At 37.2% G+C, this 23,630-nt stretch overlaps 1 protein-coding gene across 1 annotated transcript in view; it reads left to right on the top strand.

Annotated features, from left to right (window-relative positions):
* LOC135217363 (ATP-binding cassette sub-family C member 5-like) overlaps window positions 1-23,630 on the top strand; it is a 42,311-nt gene that overhangs the window by 14,739 nt on the left and 3,942 nt on the right. Inside the window, 18 exon segments of the mRNA XM_064253204.1 lie at window positions 1,546-1,696; window positions 2,688-2,843; window positions 4,663-4,766; window positions 4,994-5,141; window positions 5,686-5,811; window positions 7,311-7,441; window positions 9,648-9,816; window positions 10,948-11,106; window positions 11,109-11,227; window positions 11,700-11,923; window positions 14,162-14,339; window positions 17,870-18,047; window positions 18,554-18,675; window positions 19,474-19,578; window positions 20,263-20,447; window positions 22,516-22,643; window positions 22,838-22,960; window positions 23,279-23,438. Coding sequence (XP_064109274.1) covers window positions 1,546-1,696; window positions 2,688-2,843; window positions 4,663-4,766; window positions 4,994-5,141; window positions 5,686-5,811; window positions 7,311-7,441; window positions 9,648-9,816; window positions 10,948-11,106; window positions 11,109-11,227; window positions 11,700-11,923; window positions 14,162-14,339; window positions 17,870-18,047; window positions 18,554-18,675; window positions 19,474-19,578; window positions 20,263-20,447; window positions 22,516-22,643; window positions 22,838-22,960; window positions 23,279-23,438 — 2,666 coding nt within the window.

Here is a 23,630-nt window from a genome sequence, read left to right as displayed (position 1 = left end):
GATATACAGATGTAATCAAAACTAGCATGCTGAATGCAGTTGGTTACTTCAAAATGTATTATTTTGCAAATGTTCGTGATTTATGATGTTAAATAAATTATTAAGAACCATCATTTGCTTGCATGAGTACATTTTTAATCAAGTGTCGTCATTTCCTGTGATAATATAATGTCGGTACACAACACATGCCTTTAAAACATCTTTACCTGAAAGGACCAGAAACTATGTCCTGTTTATATATGAGTTTTTGTCAGTTCAAGAAATGGTCTTACTTTGTTCTCCTTGTTGGGAAATACATAAAAAGAAAGTAGCCTATCCCTGTGTCTGTCACCTCAGGCGTTGCCATAGAAATAAATTCTTTATTTTTACGCTAACTAAAAGTGATATAGCTATTACTTCAATGTATACTCGTAACTTTTAAAACTGGGGACACTAGGTTAATGCACATTTGCCTTTATTTATCTAACGCAGGGGTGTCAAACTCAAATCCTTTCGAGCGCCAATTATGCACTTGGTTATGGTCTCGAGGGCCACCAAAGATTTAGTAATTACTTATTGGTAAGACTGAAGATTACAACTTATTTTGCTGGTCATCCAGGTTTACCAAGAATACATTATTTGGGTTCATCTGAATTTGCACATGTAAAATTGGTCTTACCGAATAATACAATACAGTGTATTGAATTATTCGAGTTGAAAAATCTCTTGGCAACTCGCGGCCCATGAGTTTAACACCCCTGACTAACGTATATTACTTTTTATATGTATCATTGTATAATTTTTGTATAATCTCCGTAGTTATGTATTTATCATTCTCCCTATTTTTCTCTTTTTCCTTCCACACGTGTTTTCTAGCCTTAAAAACGTGCTTGGCAGGTTAATGACCTTTTAAGCCAGCTCCCACAAGAATCCTTAATGTGGAATGATAACAATACGAATAATGTGGGGAAGCGTTGCAAGCAGGAGCTGAGCTGAATTGTAATTGGTTCATACGGGATTATTGTTGCCAGGCTAAGCCTTCTCCCAGACGTTGAATTGAATTGAATATAGAATTTAGGCCAAAGGCCAATCACTGGGACCTATGAGTTTATAGAACTTAGGCCAAAGGCCAAGCTATGGGACCTATGAAGTCATTCAGCGCTGAAATATACGTTGACAGTAAAAGGCCTGAAATGTGTAACAAGGGGAAGACTTCGCAGTTGCACCCTGAATCAATTGCTAGGAGAGGGTGATAAGTGAGATGGAAGAAAGGGAATATGTAAGAGGAACGAAAGGGGTTGCAGCTAGTGGCCGAAGGGACACTGCAAAGAACCTTAAGTAATGCCAACACCACTGCATGATGTGCACTAACGGCACTTCCCCCCTACAGGCTCCAGACGTTTTGAAGGGACGCCCTTTGGGAGAAGGCTACTAATGAGAATTCAGCGTTGCTCTCACTCGCAACGCTGCTGGCCTCCTGTATATATCTCCACCCACAATCTGAATAATAATAATGATAGATATAATTTCATCATTTTTGGTAATAATAATCGTCATATTCCCCAGATCGTCTACCTCCAGAGGATCTTAGAGTACATCAACAGCGCCGGCGTTGACTACGCCTACGCAACTTACCTCTTCGTGGGCAAAGTATTCCTTACTTCGCTTCTAACAATAATCTTTTTCAACGCCCTTTATATTCTGGGCATTCACAACGGTAAGTCAGGCGATCTGATGGGTATTTGTCAGGGTTGGAATTGCTTAAATGAAACTGATTTAATCAAGTGATTAAATCATTGATTTTTTTCATTAAAAAATTCATGATTTATATATATATATATTGCTTTTTTTCAATTTGAAAGCAAACAAATTGAAAATATTTATTTTGATATAAAAAAGAAATGCAAGTGCACACTTGAGGCCAGAACTGGAAACATATAAGATAAATCAATAGTAATTCTGCCATAAAATACATTTTGAGGAAAAAAAGGGGTTGAAAAAACGTCTGACAAATTAAGAAAAAACATGTAAATAAAAAATCAAATAAATAAAAAAAATTTTAATATAAAAAAATCAAATAAATCACTGATTTTTTAATTTTTAAAAATGTTTTTAAAATCTAAAAAATCACCAACCCTGGCATTTGTGAAAGTAAGTCACCGTCTGATAAGCATTTACAAGCATAAGTCAAACTGTGAGGTTGGTATATCCAAGACTAAGGCAGATAATCAGATGGGTATTTACAAGCTTAATTCAGGAATAAAAGTATCTTTAGTTTTACCAGACCACTGACCTGATTAACAGCACTCCTAGGGCTGGCCCGAAGGATTAGATATTTTGACGTGACTAGGAACCAATTGGTTACCTAACAACGGGACCTACAGCTTATTGTGGGATCCGAACCACACTATATCGAGAAATGAATTTCTATCGCCAGAAATAAATTCCTCTGGTTCCGTGTTGGCCGAGTCGAGAATCGAACTTCGGATCACCGGATTGGTAGCCGAGCGCGAAATCCACTCGTTCAACGAGGAACACTTAGTTCAGGAAATGTGAATAGGAACATTCTGGTGACATAGGTTTTTTTTTTTTTTATCATAACGTTACTTCCACATTCCGCCCATATCATAGAAACCTCTAGGCCTGATTGGTGCAGTGACGGTCGTTTATTATCTTCTCTCGAACCAACCTTGTTCTTTTCGCCTCAGGTTCCAGGTTAGCCGGGGCGTTGCAGGCTCTGGTGTACAAGAAGACCCTCACGCTGAAGACGGGGGGAGAGAACTTAGCCGCCCAGGTCATCAATTTCTCAACTAATGACATGGAGAGAATATTTGAAGCCTGCTTATCCTGTGTCTTTTTGGTCGGTGAGTATATATTTGTTAAGTGTTTTTTCCAGGTGGTTGTGAGAATTGCGAAGTACGGTTTTAACATCTTGTGGAAGTTTACGTTTAAGAATCTTGACTGTAATGTTTATGACGAGTTTTATAATATATATATATATATATATATATATATATATATATATATATATATATATACATATATATATATATATATATATATACATATATAATACATATGTATATATATATATATGTATATATATACATATATGTATTATATATGTATATGTATATTGTATTATATATGTATATGTATATATATATATATATATATATATACTATATATATATATAATAGGTTAAGCATAAGTGGCTGTCTAAGACATTTTTAACATATATTGATTTACATATTATAAACGTATTGCTTTACAAAGGAATAATAATTCTTCCTTATACGAGTTTTTTTTTGTGAGATCATTCAGAGGTTATGTCAAAGAAAAAAGATAAAAACAAATCTCATTGAACTTTTAATTAAGTCATAATAATTGGGAAATAAATATACATGCAAAATATCTCAAAATCAGTAAGTACTTATATATCATGGAACTGGTCATTTTTTCTTTAATCACTCACATAACTTAAATATAATTATTTTATTTTATATTGCTTGAGTTACTAATTGTCTTCCGTCAAAAAACTTGACAATTTTACTAGCTGAAAAGTTTACACATTCTTAAAAATACATCTTCCGTTGTCTGTTATACAGACACTTATCAAATATGCATGCTTAATAGTGCCCCGCCAACTGGCCATAATACGGTCTCCGTATTTTTGTGTGTGGGTGACCCCAACCCTCCGTGGCCGAAGCTTCATACAAAAGCGTAAAGTTACGCCCCCCTACCTAAAGAAGCTATTTATGAAATGTGAATGCTATCAACCGAATGATTTCTTAGGAGTTGATTTTTAAAGTTGTAAGTGTGGTTGGGGTGGGGCCTCCCTATGGCCATACAAAAGAGTAGATTTGGGTCCCTCTACATATAGAAACTATATGTGAAATATGTATGCTATCGGCCCAAAGACTTCGGGGAGTTGATTTTTAAAGTCGTGACAGACAGACAGAACGCATAAATAATACGGTCCGCCCTAGCCCTTAAACGCCGGAGCGGTAAATAAAAAAATGACCCCCGTATGCCGGAGGGGTTTTGAGAGTGAGCGCGTAAGCGGAAAAAATATTTTTTTCAAAAAATCACAGCGCGCTTAGTTTTCAAGATTAAGAGTTCATTTTTGGCTCCTTTTTTGTCATTGCTTGAAGTTTAGTATGGCACACCATCAGAAATGAAAAAAATTATCTTATCATCTTATAAAAATAGTACAGCAGAAAATAGCGAAATATGAGATATGGGAAAAACATGTATTTTTAAAATAAATGATTAAAACATCATTTAAATATCAATTTATGATAATTTAAAAATTAATATGGGATGAAATTCAAAGACGTGAGGTTTTACCTGCCGAAAGAATTTTCCTTTTATCTTTAATGCTTTTGGAGATATTGGCATTTGAATACCGTTAGGGCCGGGCCCGGCCACCAGAAATGAGCCCGTTTGCTTTCATGACTTCGCTTGACTCGTAACCATGAGAAAATTTGACAGTGATCTTCCCTCCCCCCTCTAACCCCCCCAACATCATTAAATTGGGGCCTCTTACATGCCCCCCCCCCCTAGAACCTTTGCAGTGCCACTGTTTCTTATCCATATTATTATTATTATTATTATTATTATTATTATTATTATTATTATTATTATTATTATTATTATTATTATTATTATTATCATTGCAGAGGTGCCTGTGATCTTCTTATTGAACTTTATTTACTGCGTTTATGCTTACGGCCCCTGGGCAGCTGCCGGTTTTGGAATGTATCTGGCATTTTACCCCACAATGGTAGGTGACCACTCTCTCTCTCTCTCTCTCTCTCTCTCTCTCTCTCTCTCTCTCTCTCTCTCTCTCTCTCGTGCACCTAAACATCTGAAATTCGTCTTGCAAAATTAGCAATCAAAGAAATGGTTTTAAGGATCTTGAGCATAAAAAAAAAATTCTTCGTCTTTTTTCTTTATGTCAGTCCTTATGAAGCAGCAGTCTCTATCTTATATTTAGCTTTATCTTTGAAGGCACTCATCGCGAGGGCGCAGAGCACCATCAGGGAACAGACAATCCGGGAGACAGACAGACGTGTAGGTCTCATGAGCGAAATCTTGAATAGCATCAGACTCATTAAGATGTACGCTTGGGAGGAACCTTTCGCCAAGAAGATCGCAGGTACGTGATGACGGCAGGTAACCTTGATGGCCATTGCACCCGTCTCCTATGTCCCCTAGGGGTTAGTGCCGTCAGTGCAACTCACGGAGCGCACTGTAGGCATTACTTAAGGTTATTTGCATCCTCCTTTCTGCCCCTAACTGCAACCTCTGTCATTCCTATTACTGCACCTCCATTCATCTCCTCTTTCGTCCATCTGACTTTCCACCCTCTCTAACAGTTGTTCCCTAGTGCAATTGCGAGGGATTCCCCCTGTTACACCTTTCAAATCTTCTTGCTGTCGATTTTCGTTTCAGCGCTGAATGACCTCATAGGTCCCAACTCTTGGCCTTTGGCCTAAATTCTATATACCTATTTTATGTCTTATGTCACAGCATCTTTTCTTGGCGTCAATGCAGACTATATATATAATTAACAAGACACAATATGTGAGATTAAACTGATATAAAATGAACCGGAAACTATATAATATAATGAACTTATATATAGAATTAACTAGAAACTCTTTAAGATATTAAAGTAGATGTTCGTATCTCCTTTCCAGGTATTCGCAAGTGTGAAATGCAGAAACATAGAGCTGGTGCTCTGCTGAGCTCAATCACGAACACTCTGACTCCAAGTATCGGGATCTTAGCAACCATAGCAACGCTTCTGTGCTTCACACTTACTGGTAAGTGACTCAGTTCGACATTCTGACTTTTAACTTTACGTTAGGTAATTCCGTTTGACCCTCTTACACTTACATTTACCAGTAAATAACTTATTTTGACTCTTCTGGTCTCACGCTTACAGATAAATAGCTCTGGTCAATCCTTCTTAGTGAAACACGAGTGAATAACTCGGGTAAATCTTTCTTAATGAGACAAAGGTGAATAACTGGTAAATCCTTCCTATAGTGAGACACAGGTGAATAACTCTGGTAAATCCTTCTTAGTGAGACATAAGTAAATAACTCTGGTAAATCTTTTTAAGTGAGACAAGGGTGAATAACTCAGGTATATCTTTCTTAGTAGGACATGGGTGAATAACTCGGGCAAATCCGGGTAAATAAGTATTAAACTTTGTTAAATTAAGATTAGAAATTGTTATAAAATATTGAATCGGTTCTCAGCCACTGTTGATTAACTGTCCGACGTATTTTGTTGCGTCCCGGTTATAACATTATTGACCTAGAAATTTGCTAATAAATTTGAGCATCAATGAAATATCTATCGTTCATAATCCTGATTTTCCTATATTTAATATATTTCCATTGTTATTGCTGCTGTTTTTATTCTGATTAGGAAAGTTCCAAGATAAATTTCATTATTATTATTATTATTATTATTATTATTATTATTATTATTATTATTATTATTATTATTATTATATTGTAGTTTATCAATCTCTCAAATGAGTTTATTTGTAACTGCAGGTAAATCATACAACAGCTGTCCAGAGCTTAAAGAACAGTTATTAGAGTTACGAGGAGTTAAACAGACGTAAAAAGCGTACCAAAGACATGACAGGGAATTAGAAGTCATTTCGTATCAAATTACAGATCCAATTCAATTAACATATTTGACAGACCTCCCTAAATGAATAGAAGCTTTCAGTGTCTTTCTGTTTGTCCCCAGATATATGAATATATAAAGTCACAAAAAGCCAACTTGTAACGTCTGTATGGCTTCAGATATGTAGATAAAAGACATAAATAGCAAAATCAATAATATAATAATAATATTACTTAAGTAAAAAATGTGCAATCGAGTTATCTGTACAGAGTATAATTCTACATGAAACTCTCGATGCGCTGCAGTATGATATTGTCAGCTATTGCTGGTACTGGGTAGCTCTCAGTTTCTCCCCAGATGCGGTCATGTGAAGGTGCGTTGGCGACGCATCCAGATTCCAGAATAGTACGCGGCCTTGCCAGACACAGGATCATGGTTAACTTCAACCTTGAATAAAAAAATATACTATTGAGGCTAGAGGGCTGCATTTTGGTATGTTTCTTGATTGGAGGGTGAATGATCAACTTACCAGTTTGCAGCCCTCTAACCCCAGCAGTTTTTAAGAACTGAGGGCGGACAGAAAAAGTGTGAATGGTCAGACAAAGCCATCCCAATAGTTTTCTTTTACAGAAAACTGAAAAAGGTATTCTCATCTGATTCTTCCTTGTTCCCGCAGGTGAGGCAGTGACTTCGTCAGAAGCCTTCACGATATTTACTCTCTTCATCTCGATGGGTTTCACTGTCAGTCTCCTGCCTTATGTCATAAGGTGTGTTGCTGAAGCTGCAATATCTGTGTCTAGAATGGAGGTAAGATAGTTTTTTTTTCAGTTTATGTAGTATATTACATGTGTGAGTGTGTGTTTAGACAGATAAGCATGGATATTTTGGCTTGTCAACAAGGAAAAAAGTTGCTTTGGTATTTTACGAGTGAAAAATTGTTTGTATAATTTTTTTTATGGATTTCCAGTGTTCAAGCACTATATGCATAAATAAATATAATATATAAATGCTACCACAATATATATATATATATATATATATATATATATATATATATATATATATATGTGTGTGTGTGTGTGTGTGTGTGTATGTATGTATGTATGTATGTATGCTTGTGTATATGTATGTGTGTGGATGTGCCACATACACTCTGAACCACATTGAGCAATTCAACCAAACTTTGTATACATAAGACTTACCATCTGGAAAAGAACACTGTTGGGGTAAGACATCACTGGCACCAAATGGTTGGTTGGAAGTGGGTGGGAAAGTGGTGAAATGTAAAAATAACTGAAAATGATAGATATTAATGTTTAATCCCTAGTTTTTGAGGTAACTGAGATGAAAAATGACTCACCAGATCCCCTTCAAGTACAAGTTCAGCCCCGAAAGGGAGGGGAGGTGTAAAGGGGTGGGAAGGGGAGAGTGAAAATAACCGAAAACGACGGATATTAGTATCTAATCCATAGTTTTCAAGGTCTCCGAGATGAATAGTGACACTCTCAATGTCCTTAAGTCCAAGTTCAGCCCTGATAGGAAGTGGGGTAAGAAGGGATGGGAAGGGGGTGACATGTAAAACTAACCAAAAAGACAAATAGTGTCTAATCCATAGTTTTCGAGACTACTGAGATGAATAGTGGTGCTCGTGATGCCCTTTAATGCCATGTTCTGTGCTGATAGGAGGAAGGGGTAGGAGGGGGGTGACATGTAAAAAACCAAAAATGTCTGATATTAGTGTCTAATCCATAGTTTTTGTGGTTGCTGAGATCAAAAGTGACTCTCCCGATACCCTTTAAGTCCAAGTTCAGCACAGGTAGGCAGGAGTGAGAGGGGGATGACATGTAAAAAAAACGGAAAACGACATATATTAGGGTCTAATCCATAGTTTTTGAGGTTGCTTAGATGAATAGTGACACTCCCAATGCCCTTAAAGTCCAAGTTCAACCCCAATAGGAAGGTGGGGTGAGAAGGGCTGGGATTTGAATGATATGTAAAAATAACCAAAAACAATAGATATTAGTATCTAATTTATAGTTTTCAAGGTCACTAATATGAATAGTGACACTCCCAATGTACTTTAAGTCTAAGTTTATCCCCAATTGGAAGAGGGGGTACAAAGGTGTTGACATGTAAAAGTAACCAAAAACTACAGATATGATTGTCTAATCTATAGTTTTCAAGGTTGACATTTTCAATGCCTTTCAAGTCCAAGTTCAGCCCCTATAGGAAAGCGGGTTGAGAAGGGGTGAAAAATAAAATGTCAAAAATGATGGATATTAGTGTCCAATCCAGTTTTTGAGGTTGCTGGGATGAATAGAGACACTCCCGGTGCCCTTCAAGTCCAAGTTTAGCCACAATAGGAATGGGGGAGTGAGAAGTGGCTAAATATAAATTGTCAAATATGTTGGGCAAAGTAACTGAGGCAACTATATTAACAGGAAAAGGAGAGAGAGAGTCTGTGTGTGTGTGTGTGTGAGAGAGAGAGAGAGAGAGAGAGAGAGAGAGAGAGAGAGAGAGAGAGGTGGTTTGGGTGGAGAGAGAGAGTTTATCGGTTGTCGTTCAGTTTTTCCTTGCAGCGCCAGATTGGTCAGCTAGTATAATATATATATATATATATATATATATATATAATATATATATATATATATATTTATATATATATATATATATATATATATATATATATATATTTAGTATATTTATATATAATATAATAATTAAATCCCTAAAAAAATTCTTCATGATAGCCTTTGTACTTTCTACTTAATGTTGCAAGCTGCATAGAAAACAGGAATTATGGCCTCTGGAGCCTGACTCACAGTGATTCCTCTTCTAACTCTTTCAACTGGATTAGAATGCTGTTTTTTGACAGGATACTTACAGTCTGTTTAGCGAAGCCACTCTTTGAATGCTTTCAACTTGATTAAAGTTCTGTTTTCTGACAGGATATGACAGTTTGTTAAACGAAGCTACTCTGCCCTACTGACACTTATTTGACTCTTACCAACAGACCCTCCTGAATTTGCCTGAGCACAAACAGACAGCCGCAGGTAAGGACATTGCTGGAACTGCCGTAGAGATAAAGGACGCCATTTTTTCCTGGGATGAGGTCAGTATCGACACTGAAGAGAAAGGGTCTGAGAAGCTGAAACACGTCAGAAAGCGGACGACCAGCACAGGTAGGTGTGTGTGTTTCTTGCGCATGCTCAGTTATCCTTTGTACAGACATGCAAAATCAGATAGTGAGAGGAGTGTTTCTTCACTTATTCAGCGTATGTTGGTAAGGTGAGGATGTCGTGAAACTTAAGTATTCAGTTAATAAACAAACACGAGTATAATTATTATATTGGAATGACAAAGATTGGTAAAGTGGTTCATAGTTGTATGTAAAATCAGATAGTAAAAAGGAGTGTTTCTTCACTTATTCAGCGTATGTTGGTAAGGTGAGGATGCCGTGAAACTTAAGTATTCAGTCAATAAACAAACACAAGCATAATTATTACACTGGAATGACCAAGACTGATTAAGTGTTTCATAGCTGTATGAGGTTCTTGACTAATTTTACGCTGGAATTACTATCTGTTGGATAGATTTTACTGTAAAAATGAATGATAATGATGATGCTAGTTGTATCACTTATATCAAGAATAAAGCTTCTATATGACCTTTCATATTGAACCTAAAGGTTCATAGCTGACTTCACGCTGCAATGCCAGTGTGTTCTGAGGTTCTTGTGCCATGAGGCGGACATCAAGATGAAAATGATCATTTCTGTTTGAAACTAGAAGGAAGAGAGTAGTTTTAAGGTAATCTCTGATGAGGAAAGGGTGTGTACGTACATACGTGTGCGTCCGCACACCTGTGTACGTGCTTACCTCAGTGTATGTGTGTGTGTGTTGGGTAGGGGGGTTGGGAGCTCGGTAGGGGCCGTCCTGGGAGGAGGTAGGGGGAACCTTGCTGTCTGACACTTGGAAGAACGATGTCTCTTAAGTGAATGGATTAAAACCTTACTGTTTTTAACTACATCACTACATTATGTCACATTTTTCTATTTTTTTTAAATTAATGATTAGTCTTATTTATTTATAATGGGTCAAACTTTCCGACAACTTGTGATCTATTTAATGCTGTTGACAGTTACACTTTTATCACGCGGTCATATATGAAGCTGCAATTGCTGATTTCTCATTAATATGAAGATGGAAATTGTATCGAACTCCCACATTAAAGAAATGTGAAGACGAAATTGGTTTCGCCCTTCTAGAGAGTGAGAGCTAAGACCAGAATATTTTTTCTTAAATCTGAAACAGGAGAGAAAGATATGAGCGAAGACGAAATGGAGTCACCCCCGTTCTCCGGTACCTACAGGAAGGACCAGCGCGAGAGCTTCACCAGATCCATATCCGGATCGACTGCCGCTCCATTGCCAGTTCAGTTGGGGCGACGATAAACGAGTACAGACGGAAACACGCGAAGTCGTCTGTCAGTCTCTACCGCATCAGTCTCACCATCCCTCATGGGAAACTCGTGGGCGTCTGTGGCAGTATCGGCTCGGGCAAGAGTTCGCTCATTTCGGCCATTTGTGGGGATGTGAGTATTGTTTCTCGGGGAAGTGAATCTTGTTTCCCGGAGATAATTTTATTATTTCTTGGGGATGTGGTTATTTCTCGGAGATGAGAAATGTTTCTCGGGGATGGGATTATTGTTTCTCGTGGATGAGTAAGTTTCTCGGGAGTGAGTATTTTTTCCCGGGGATATTTATATTGTTTCTAGGGATGTGATTATTATTTTTCGGAGATGTGTAATGTTTCTCGGGGATGTGATTATTGTTTCTCGTGGATTGTTTCTCGATGAAGTGACTTGCGTTGCCACAATTTCCAACCAAATTTCCTCAAATGATGGGCTGATTAAAAGTTCTTGAATGATATCAAAATCTTTCAAACCAATTTTCTCAGAACGGGGAAAAAATGGCTTAAGCCAGTTCGTCGAACGGGGGACGAATTGTCCCCCTGAACTGACTTCCTCTTCAGATGGCTAAAATGACCACCGATTTATTTGCCAGATGCGCATCAATCGAGGAAACATCTTCGTCAATGGAAAGATCGCCCTGGTGACCCAGCAGGCTTGGATTTACAGCGGGACCCTACGGGACAACCTGCTGTTGGGGGCGCCCTACGACGAGGCCAGGTACAAAGAGGCCGTCCAGGTCTGCTGCCTGCAGTCCGACCTCGAGATGCTCCCCGCCGGCGACCTGACGGAGATCGGGGACCGGGGCATCAATCTCAGGTACGTTTTGGGTATTTCTGGGGTGCTTTCCGTATAGGGGAGCAACGCTGTCAGAGCACCGGTTACTAAATGCTCTTTGCAACGTCCCTACGGCCCCTGGCTGCAACCATTTTCATTCTTCTTAATGTACCTCCGTTCATATCCTCTTCCTTCCGTCTGACTTTCCACTCTCTCCAACAATTGCAAGGTTGTTCTCCTGTTACATCCTTTATAACCTTCTTACTGTTAATTTCTATTTCAACGCTGAATGACCTCATAAGTCCCAGTGCTTGGCTTTTGGCTAAAATCCTTTATTCCAATTTCAGTCAAAGTCTATATTCCCGTTCCAATTTCCTTGGTACCAAAGCTGATGGGATGGGCAACTTAAAAACACTTATCTGGATCATATTGGAAACAAGGAAATGAAAAAGAATGGGGCTTATGTCCGAAGGAAGTGAGAAACTTTCCTCTTAAATGAGAGGAATTTGGAGGAATCTGGGAAAACAGAAGAAGGAGCATTCCAAAGCTTGGAAAAATATAAAGCAATATTCATCGAACCGAGCAGTCTCTTAACCACGTAATCTTGCCAAGCAAATTCCCTACAAGTTGGGAAGACTTGGCACAGTTACTTTGTTACATGTACCAAGGCAGAATTTTTATTTAATTATCTTTAACTTTCAACTGAAATGAGCTTCATTTCTGTAATCGTTGTTAATGTCAATGCTTGATTTTATTTGTCAGTATGCCTAGATATTTCGTTAGTCTGCATAATTATTTCGATACTTGTGTCCGGCATGCAACCGTTTATCAATGTTTGATTCCGTACTTTGAATAACAACACCTGAATAATGTAGTGTTAGTTAAGCTTTTCCGCTCATATATATATATACATATATATATATATATATATATATATATATATATATATATATATATATATATATATATATGTATATATATATATAATATATATATATATATATATATATAATATATATATATATATATATATATATATATATATATATATATATATATATATATATATATATATATATATATATATATATATATATATATAATATATATGCAACTGTAATAGCCACAATGCCCTCTTAACTTCTTGAAGTTAAGAGGGCTTGTAACTACAAAGCCTGAAGATCCAAGTGCAAAGAAATTTTTATGTCTGTTTCTTCAAAAAATTTCTTTGAACTTGAATCTCCGGCCTTTGTAGTGACAAGCGTATCCGAAAAGGAGCAAAGAATTCAAGAAGTTAAGAGGGCAATGTGGCTATATTACAGTTGCATATGTATCTGGTAAAAAATTCACCAGTAGATTCTACATTATATATATATATATATATATATATATATAATATATATATATATATGTATCTATATATATAATCCTATATATATATAGATATTATCTATATATTTATATATATATATATATATATCTATATACTATATATATAAGAGATATATATATATATATATATATATATATATATATATATATATATATATGATTTGAATAACTTGATCACGAAGTATATAAAACGTGATGCTATGTATAAATAAAAGTTTTTGCCACGAAGGAAAAAAAATGAAAACGCGAGATAGCCAAGAACTTTCGGTCTAGTTAGACCCTTTATTCAGGCACAACTGATCTTACAGAGGAAAGACATAGTTAAGGTAGGCTTAATATCCAAACTGACACTACAAGATTGGATATTAAGCCTACCTTAACTATGTTTTTCCTCTGTAAGATCAGTTGTGCCTGAGTAAAGAGTCGAACTAGACCGAAAGTGCTTGGCTATCTCGCTTTTCTTTATTTTCCTTCGTGACAAAAACCTTTATATATATATATATATATATATATATATATATATATATATATATATATATATATATATATATATATATATATATATATATATATATATATATATATATATATATATATATATATATATGTGTGTGTATATATACATATATATATTTTAGGTATATTATATATATATATATATATATATAATATATATACATATATATACATATATATATATATATATACATATATATATTTTATATATAATATATATATATATATATAATGTTGCTGAAAATGAATACATGATTAGATAGACAGCCACCATATTGAAACATAGAATCCCTAGCTATTTAACGACGCACTCTCCCCACCCAACAAAACCTTTTGTGCGAGACCACTGACGTCCCGAACTGTCCCTTCCAGCGGAGGGCAGAAACAGCGCGTGAACTTGGCCCGTGCCGTGTACAGCAACAGGGACATCTACCTGCTGGACGACCCTCTCAGCGCCGTCGACACCAAAGTGGCAGGTGCCATATTCAACAATTGCATTAGGGGCCACCTCAAGGGGAAGACGGTCTTGCTTGTAACTCATGCTCTGCACGTAAGTCGGATCGAATAAGACGGTCGTTTCGTTGGGATTTTTTTTTTTTTCTGCGGGAAGTTAGGAGTCTTAATGGCGATTCATTTTTATATGATTATTTAAATGTTAGAAATGATCTTCCTTGCTCCTTGCTTTCACTATTTTCATTTGTTCTTGTTGTTTGAAGTGAGGCGTCGTACTGTTGATTCATTTTTATTTAACTTGTAAAAACAGGAAATGAGATATTTTATATATTCTTTTATTGTTGGGAGTGTAGGTTGTTTTTAAATATCTGGATATTTTTATATATTATTTTGTTGTGGGGAGTATGGTTTTATTTTTTAATATCTAGATATTTTTATATATATTATTGTGGGGAGTGTGGTTTGTTTTTCAAATCTTCTAGTTTGGCCTCCTGATGTTTAATACGTTTTTCTGAAGTTCTGTAGGCGTATTAATGTTAAGTCACGCTTATTTTACGTATGTTTTTAACCTATATAAGTTGTGCTAGGTGTCGCGTAATGTTCATCAAGGAAAAACATGTACACAGTTGCATGTCAGTTCAAAATAATTGGAAGTCAAAATAATTGAAAAGATATTTCAAGGTAGTACTTTTTCCATTGTCGGTATACATTTAGTAATTCATCTAATGATTATTTTAGTTATCGATAACTTGCTTGGTGGGAACAAAACATAATTGTGTGTATTTCAGCTTATTTCTAGAAACGGTACCGAAATGGGACGAAGGAAGTTTACAGAAGCTTTCCAGTAGTTAGATTAACAAACAGACAAGAATTTATATATAGTTTTGATCATTTTATTTTAAATAGCTAAGGCCCGCGTATTTTCTGGTAACAAATTGTGCCTCAGTGTTTGATATTAAATCTAGTTGTGTATTTGTTTAGGCATATGTGAGCATATGGTTTAGAGAAGATATTTAATGTAAATTTGCAAATATGTTATATCATAGGTCCTTTATTATTATTATTATTATTATTATAAACAAACTGCGGAAGTTGAGAACTCCAGGATCAAAACTTCACATCATCAACGTCTAGGTCGTTGCATTTGCTTCCTTCTGTATTTCCTAAACTATTAACGTAAACTAATTTTGATTTCAAGCCAATGAGGTATCTTCTCATGACAAGGTCACTTTCCAATAAGCATTTACTGAGTGATGTACTGTTTTCTGTGGCTAGAAAATTTCCCCCTCCTACTTATTTGTTCTTTAGATTTTACCAAATTAAAAAAGCTGTTATCAGCATTTCTTATTTTCCATTCCATATCAGTATTTGCTTGTGCTTACCCCGCAGTTAAATCTTTTTTTCTTTCTTTCTTTTCTTTGTATGGTATTTTTACGTTGCATGGAACCACTGGTTATTCAGCAACGGGACCAACGGCTTTACGTGACTTCCGAAACACGCCGAGAGTGAACTTTTATCACCAGAAATACACATCTCTCACCCTTTAGTGGAATGTCCGAGGATCGAACTCGCGGCCACCGAGGTGGCAGGCCAAGACCATACCGATCATGCCACTGAGCCCCCCACCCTTCCCCCGCGCAGTTGAACTGTAAAGTCTCCGAATATTGTCGAGTTGTAGACAGCATCGACTTACGGTCTAACAGTTGACGAGTCAATCCTGTCGATCGACAATAATGGAAAATAACCTCAAAAGACAAATTTGCTGGCATACCTTAGGAGCATCGCGTCGCCAGACACCGAACCAATGCTTTTTTTTTTTTTTTTTGTTTTTTTTTTTTTTTTTCATATCTTTGCAAAATGAAGTCACGCACATTCGTGAAGGCGATGTCACGCTTGCACGAACAATTTGCAGGTTCAGTCTCCCCCCCCCTACCCACCCCACCACCACCGCCCCCAACCCCACCCCACTCTCACGAATGAACTGCTTGTTGCAAAGTTTGGTGGATGGATGTAGTAAGTTTAATGTCTTGTAAGAAACGATTTTCTGATGAATTTCTGATACTGTGAAAGGAAAGATCAGTTAGAGAAACGCTGCTCTAGAATTCTGTCTCTGGTCGCCCTGTTCTTCCCTCTGCCTGAAAGAACGGATATGTAATGATCACAAGAATTTATTTTCCCTAATTTCGATTTATGCTTCATATCTGTGTTCTTGATAGTTTACTGGCTGGGTCAGTGGTTCTTCAGCACCTTTTTCATCCTATGACCACTGAGACTCTTCAGTATATTATTACCATAACCCCTATAATAAATTTTGAAATAGTGAACCTTGTGATTGATACGATAAAACAAAATGATAGGAGGACCATAGTTTATGGAAAATACCATGAGCAAAAAACCTTGAAAAATTCCACATACCCTTCACAAATGCCAGAACATTGCAGATTCAACAGAACTATTGAACATCATACAAAAAACAATGAGCAAAAAACCTTGAAAAATTCCACATACCCTCTGCAAATGCCAGAATATTGCAGATTCAACAGAGTTATTGGACATCATACAAATAACAAAACCTACTTCTCATTCGCTCAGTGGGAGGGTTGAAATTATATTGCAGCCGTAAGTTTATCAAACCGAGGTTTTCAGTGCTCGACAGGCAACAACCTCGTGTCAGCAGGTAACAAGTTACACTCACCAAACTGGTAAAAGCCCAACTAGCTAACCTGAATATATGAAAATAGATTAAGTTCTCCCGAATCCTTTGTGACCGCCTGAGAAACCCCAAACGACTACCCCAGGGGGTCACGACCCCCAGGTTAAGAACCGGTGGGCTCCAAGGTGCTATAAAGGGCGGAATATGTAGTTAAGATTTCCCTTTTTCAGGCTCTGACTCTCATACCTTTCCAGTTCTCAGTCTCCGACTATCATCACTTACGCTTTTCTTCTTACCTTCCAGTTGCTGGAACAATTTCCAGTTCTTAGACTCCAACTCTCATCACTAACCCTTTCCCTTAGCTTCCAGTTGCTGAAGGAATGTGATGAGATCATCCGGTATGTTTCCAGATCTTAGATTCTCACTCTTATCACTAATACTTTTCCTTCACCTTCCAGTTTCTGGAATGGTGTGATGAGACCATCTAGTCTTTCTAGTTTCCAGACTCTGACTGTTATCACTAATGCCTTCCTTCTTCCTTTCAGTTGCTGGAACAGTGTGATGAGATCATCCAGTATCTATACAGTTCCTAAATGCTGATTCTTACCAGTAACACCTTTCGTATACCTTCCAGTTGCTGGAACACTCTCTTTCCAGTTCTCAGACTCCGACTATCATCACTTACGCTTTTCTTCTTACCTTCCAGTTGCTGGAACAGTGTGATGAGATTGTCCAGTTTATTTCCTGTCCTCAGACTCCAACTCTCATCACTAACGCCTTTCCCTTGCATTCCAGTTGCTGGAAAAGTGTGATGAGATCGTCCAGTTCATTTCCAGTCCTCAGACTCCAACTCTCATCACTAACGCCTTTCCCTTGCGTTCCAGTTGCTGGAACAGTGTGATGAGATCGTCCAGTTTATTTCCAGTCCTCAGACTCCAACTCTCATCACTTACGCCTTTCTTCTTACCTTCTAGTTGCTGGAACAATGTGATGAGATCATCGTGATGGATGAAGGGAGAGTCAGCGAACAAGGAACCCATGGCCAGCTCTTGGCGAATCGTGGTGACTACTTCCTTATGGTTGGCGGATTAAGCACGAAGGGCAGTTCGTCCAAGGATGCTGATCAGAAAGCAGAGGACACGGCTACTGAAGGTGACGAGAGTATTTTTCTTTTTATTCTGTTCCGAGGGGCTTTTCCTTTAAAGAGTTTGGTTTTCCTCGTAGATATCGTGCATTTCGGTCATGCAGCCTAAAAAATACATCATGCGGGCAAAAAAAATTCCATGCAGCTTAAAAAAACTCTTGCGGCCTCAAAAAAAATTTCATGCGACCATATATATTTCATGCAGCCTTTAAAAAAACTTCATGCAGCGTAATAAAACTATACATCCTGAAAAGAATTTAATGTTGCCTAAAAAAAAAATTCATGTTGCCAAAAAAAACTTCATGCGTCTAAAAAGAAATTCACGTAACTTAAAAAAATCTTTATGCAACTTACCCAAACACTTCATGCAGCCTTGAAAAGAAAAAAAAACAGCTGTTTTCATTTCCGAGAATATTGGAATCTTTGTGAAAAGACGCGTCACTCAAGACGCCGAAATGGCATGCCTGGAACCGCTTGGAATAATCGCGTTTCTTCTGGAAATTTCCCATTCCAGGACAGACAGACCAAAAAGACTCGACCGAGGAGGAAGGTCTTGGTCTGGACGGAAAGCTGACCACGGAGGAGACCAAGGAGACCGGCGGGGTCAGCTCCCAGGTCTACAGGACTTTCATCAAGGTGAGAGATGGATAGAATAAAGCCAGAGGTCCCAGTAAGTGAGAGGGTGATACCAGCGGATAGGTGTGGAAATGAGAGGGTAATGGGATGGGACAGAATAGAACCAGATGCCTCACAAAGTGAGAAGAGGCACCAGCGCAGCGGTATGGAAATGAGGTGATGGGATGGGACAGAATAGAACCAGATGCCCCACGAAGTGACAGGAGGCACTAGCTCAGTGGTATGGAAATGGGATGATGGGATGGCACATAATAGAACCAGGTGCTACACTAAATGAGAACGTGACGTAAAATGATATTGCTTTCTGAACTATTACGAAGGACTTGCTACATATGAGGCTTTCGGGTGTTGTGACTAAACATCTTTCGAATATTTAATTGATCTAAAGAAAGAGTTAGTTTTCCATTCTCCAAATCATTCCTTAATTCACATATATTTACATTTTACATTGTCAAGAGATACTTTCTGAAATTCTAATGTGTTGCCATTTCTGTTGCCTAGAGCGAGTTATATATCTAATTTTGTTTCCCTTCAAGAGGAGAAACCATCACCTTGTCATTTTTATTTAAATTCAACAACCAAGAATTAAATTCTTGCGTCTCTTTCCGCCGTTCCTATAAATGTGATTTTGTTTCATTTTGAAATATATAATTTCCATCACCCAAGAACTGAAGTACGTTTATTTGAACTTTGCTTAACTTTCCAGTTAATGGCATTTTGTTTTTATTGCTCAATCTGTTGTATATCGGCTTTGGTATCAGTGAAAATTGTTCTATTTGTTCCTTTTCATTTTGACAGGTGTGTGGTGGATGGTGTCTGGTGTTCTCTCTCACCGTAGCGGTCATTGTTTTTGTTCTCTTGCGACTTCAGAATATGATCTGGCTGCAGATTTGGCTGGATGAGGTGAGATTTGGTCGGATGAAGTCTTTTGTATATGTACTGAGGTCTGTTACGTCCATGTAGGTGGGAACGAAGGGCGATGAGACAAAGCCGAAGATTCTTTATACTCCCATATATTAACAGAAATACACTAGCGTGAGAGCGGAAGGAAGTCTCACGCTTATCACCTTCAGCGACCACTCGACAGGAACTGGCTTATGCATCGCACATGGCGGGAAATATAATTGTGATGTTGCCACAATGCATAATCAAGCTAGTGGTCTTACAATAAGTACAGTATAATGCTTTAAGCATTCATGCAGGCTAAATGATAAAGTAAACATACGCAATGATGCAGGATAAATGATAAAGTAAACATAATTCTTATATGAAACATTAATAAAGTAAACGTACATGGATGCATGTAAGCTGTACCTAATGTAAGCACTATGCTAATGATATTTGATTTGATATCTATGAAAATTCCCCCTTTTTTTTAAGGAAAACGATGACCACATGTATATAGTAATAGAGTCTATTTTGGTTATATTTTTAAAAGGTGCTTAAAGTTATTTGTATAGGAAAGAAACTCTACGTTCCATACACAGAGATATATATAAGTGTATGTCTACAGGATCACAAACAAAACAAATTATATTGAAGCAAATAAGTTTTCCTCTTTTTCTAATTCTCCTCCTCTCACTCCAGGGTGACGGACTCAAGGACGAGCGCCTCTTCAACGTGACCGAATACAACCTGACCTTGTCCGAGGAAGATCTGAAAGGGAGCATCGTTAACAATCCGATGCTCTGGATGTACCAGACCGTCTACGCCGCCTCCTTCGTTGCCCTTGTCGTCGTCGGCATTGCCAAGGGCGTGGGAATCACCTTCAGGTAACGCAGACACACGCGGGAAGTCATAGGCCTAACCGCTTCTGCGAAAGTTCTGGATACGGTCATGATTAGATAGATAGAGTGTAACACTGAGTAGACATAGGTCTAAAGAGAGAGAGAGTGAGATGTCATTCGCCATTTTTTGTGTGACAGGCAACAGTAAATGAATACTACATCTTGAAAAATGATGTTTAAAGCAAGGATTGATAAAGATAGTGACGCGGAGATACTGCACAGGTTGTGAGACTGAAACGTTCCCTTCAGGGAAAAACATTCTCGCCGAAGTACGCTAGATGAGTCTAAAGTAAACTTCTTGACTCGCATTAGAGAGAAAAAAGGAAAAAAAATAAACACCTTTTTCTGTCTGTGAAACAACTAACGATGAGCCTCGAATACAACTGCACAATTTTCGTAGCAATTGGTTAGCGAAGCACAAAAATAGATTGGATTAACAATGCCTCAGAATATATCAGCTTTACTGGCCGCAGCAGTGCAGACATCTTGTCTAGACATTCGTATTGATCCTGAATTTGCGTTGATTTCTTCTCCAAGCGTCTTACATTTATTCATGAGTAGTTGCAAGTTCATTATCAACTCACGGAAGGTTAAAAGTTACTTGTATTGTGTTTTGATGAATAGTAATCTCACTCACGTCGTGAACGTGGGTTGTATCTGTAGCTGATTAGGGAAATATACAGAAGCATCTATAAGGAATGCCTGTGGTTATATCATAGAAATTGTTTAAGGAAAATAGTTGTCAACCTTCATGATAGGAAACTTCCGTTCTGCTTTCAGAATTCTTTATTTATCCATTTCCTACACGAGAAATACGTGATATGTTTGGTATATCAAATTAATGTCGATGGGACTTGTAGTCGCGAGTAATTTTTAGTCGATAGTCAATTGAGCCATTTAAGCTTTTTCACATTTATTCCCTTCTGTCCCTATGTTTTGGGAGTTTCTCGGTTCTTCAAGGTAATCTTTTGCCATTCCCTGTCATTAACACATCTCGACGATATGTACTATTAATTATAAAGCTATTTTCCACATCAATTTCGGTACTTTTTATTTTGTATTTGATGAATTCCATTTTTCTATAAAATTTCTTTCGGCATTTGATAAAGATGTAAGTATCTTAAACTAATAATAGGTTGGTAATTTGTTAACTCTGCACAACTGTTTTACCAGCACAATGTAACTTCAAATAGTTTCACAAAGGGGTTGGTTTTCTTATGTTTGAGGCTCAACGTAAGTTATAATTTGTAGCCTAATTATGATTGTTTAAAGGATAAATTAGTGTATCAAGTTTCTAGATCTGGACTCTCTCTCTCTCTCATATACGCCACTGTCAAAGGATGGAAAGTATATTGTCTTTGAAAAACAATTATACTGTTACCATATGCTTGCTTTTCAGCTTTTAAGTATTGCCAACATTTTCTCCTTGTCTGATGTCCCTGAAAGGTTGAATTTGAATCGTCTGTTTTCTCAATTCATTGTTACTAGCTGATGTGCAACTTATTGTCAGTTTATATCTAGGGGTAATAACTTACTAGAGAATGTATTTACATCGCTGTGAATTTCTTTTTAGAAAAACTGAAAAAATGCTACTGTAGGTTACGTGATAATTCAAGATTTTGGGAGACTTTTGCGTTACAAAGTGCAATCTTCCTCGCACATTATCCTTTGGAATGTCTTAATTTTTTCCTTGATTGCTATGCTGTATGCAGTTCAGTGATATATTGCAACTGTTTCTGCCTGGTTCATATTGTTAGTAGTGATTCAGGTGTTAAATCTCTCAATTTCTCCATAGGTGCAACCTTCTGTTATGAGGTTACTAAAACCACTATTGGTGAAAAGTTGACAGATCAGGTCTAGTTAAGGATACAAAAGCCCTACTTTTTAGCAGAGCAGCAAGTGACATGTTGAAAAGCAAAGAATTTGCCGAAGTTTTGCATTAGTTTTTAGAGCAGGTGCTTATTGTCCAGTGATGCACAGATTTAAATGCATAGGAAACTTTTGAAGCCAAAACCCCTTATTATGTGACGAATGTTCGCTTTCTCTTTTTCAGCGTATTAAAAGGAGCAACAAGCTTACACAATGCAATGTTTAAGAGTATCCTTAGATCTCCACTGACTTTCTTCGATGTCACACCAGCTGGGAGGATCCTCAACCGATTTTCTAGAGATCTTGATGAACGTAAGGCAATTTTACAGAAGTCACTATGAAACATATGAAAAGTCACTTGGTATTTCCACTATTCAGAGCTAGAATTAAGTTTTCATTTGGCAAATGCCGTCTCAGAGACTGACTTGTATGGAAAGAAGTTATGACCAATCTTTTCACTATCTTGGATTCATGTCTAGAAATGATGTCCCCACATTTTTTTTCAGTTGACATCCGAATTCCATTCTACCTCGAGTTTGTGATGCAAGGAGTTTTATCCGTCTTGGGCCAGGCAATTCTCGTCTGTACTATCTACGCATGGTTTACTATCCCCCTTGTTATAGTGGCAAGTAAGGTTTATACGCAGTTTGGCAGTCTGTTCATTTTTCTTTTTCTATGATTATATATATCTGGTTATTTACTTGCTTAGTGATATGCAGCGCTGATTTCTGTGTCTGTGTGATTTTCTCCTGTGTATGCATTAACATATTTGCTCACATGCAATTAAGATTTGTATTAAAAGGTGCATTTTGAATTGTCACTTGAAAACTCTATAGTAACTTACGTAATAGCCTACTCCTAATGAAATGGAGAGCGTTGCATCTTTCAAAGGTAAGAGGCCATTTGAGAACTCCACCCAACTGTACCTGTTCTTACTATCCAATCAGCTCTGTTCATCATCATCGACGTCTTCCTGAACGCTGGAGTTCGAGAGCTGAAGAGGATAGACAACATGAGAAAGTCTCCTGTCATCCAGCACATTGGCTCCTCCTTAGCTGGGCTGTCTGTCATCAGGACATTCGACCAACAAAAACTGTTTACAAACAGGTTAGTCTCATTTTGCGGCTTATTGAGCATTTCAAAAACGTTTAATAACGCCCCATTTTACCAAGTTTTCAAATCTGCTCGATAATACTGTTATTAATTAAAAAATACTCATAGTAGCGTGAGTCGTGCAATAGAGAAACAAATCCACGGTTATGTATGGGTACAAATATGTTTATTTTAAAATATTTTTGT

This window comes from Macrobrachium nipponense, chromosome 7 (assembly GCF_015104395.2).
Source record: "Macrobrachium nipponense isolate FS-2020 chromosome 7, ASM1510439v2, whole genome shotgun sequence".
In the NCBI taxonomy this organism is placed as follows: Eukaryota; Metazoa; Arthropoda; class Malacostraca; order Decapoda; family Palaemonidae; genus Macrobrachium; species Macrobrachium nipponense.
This window is presented reverse-complemented; position numbering and strand designations above follow the sequence as displayed.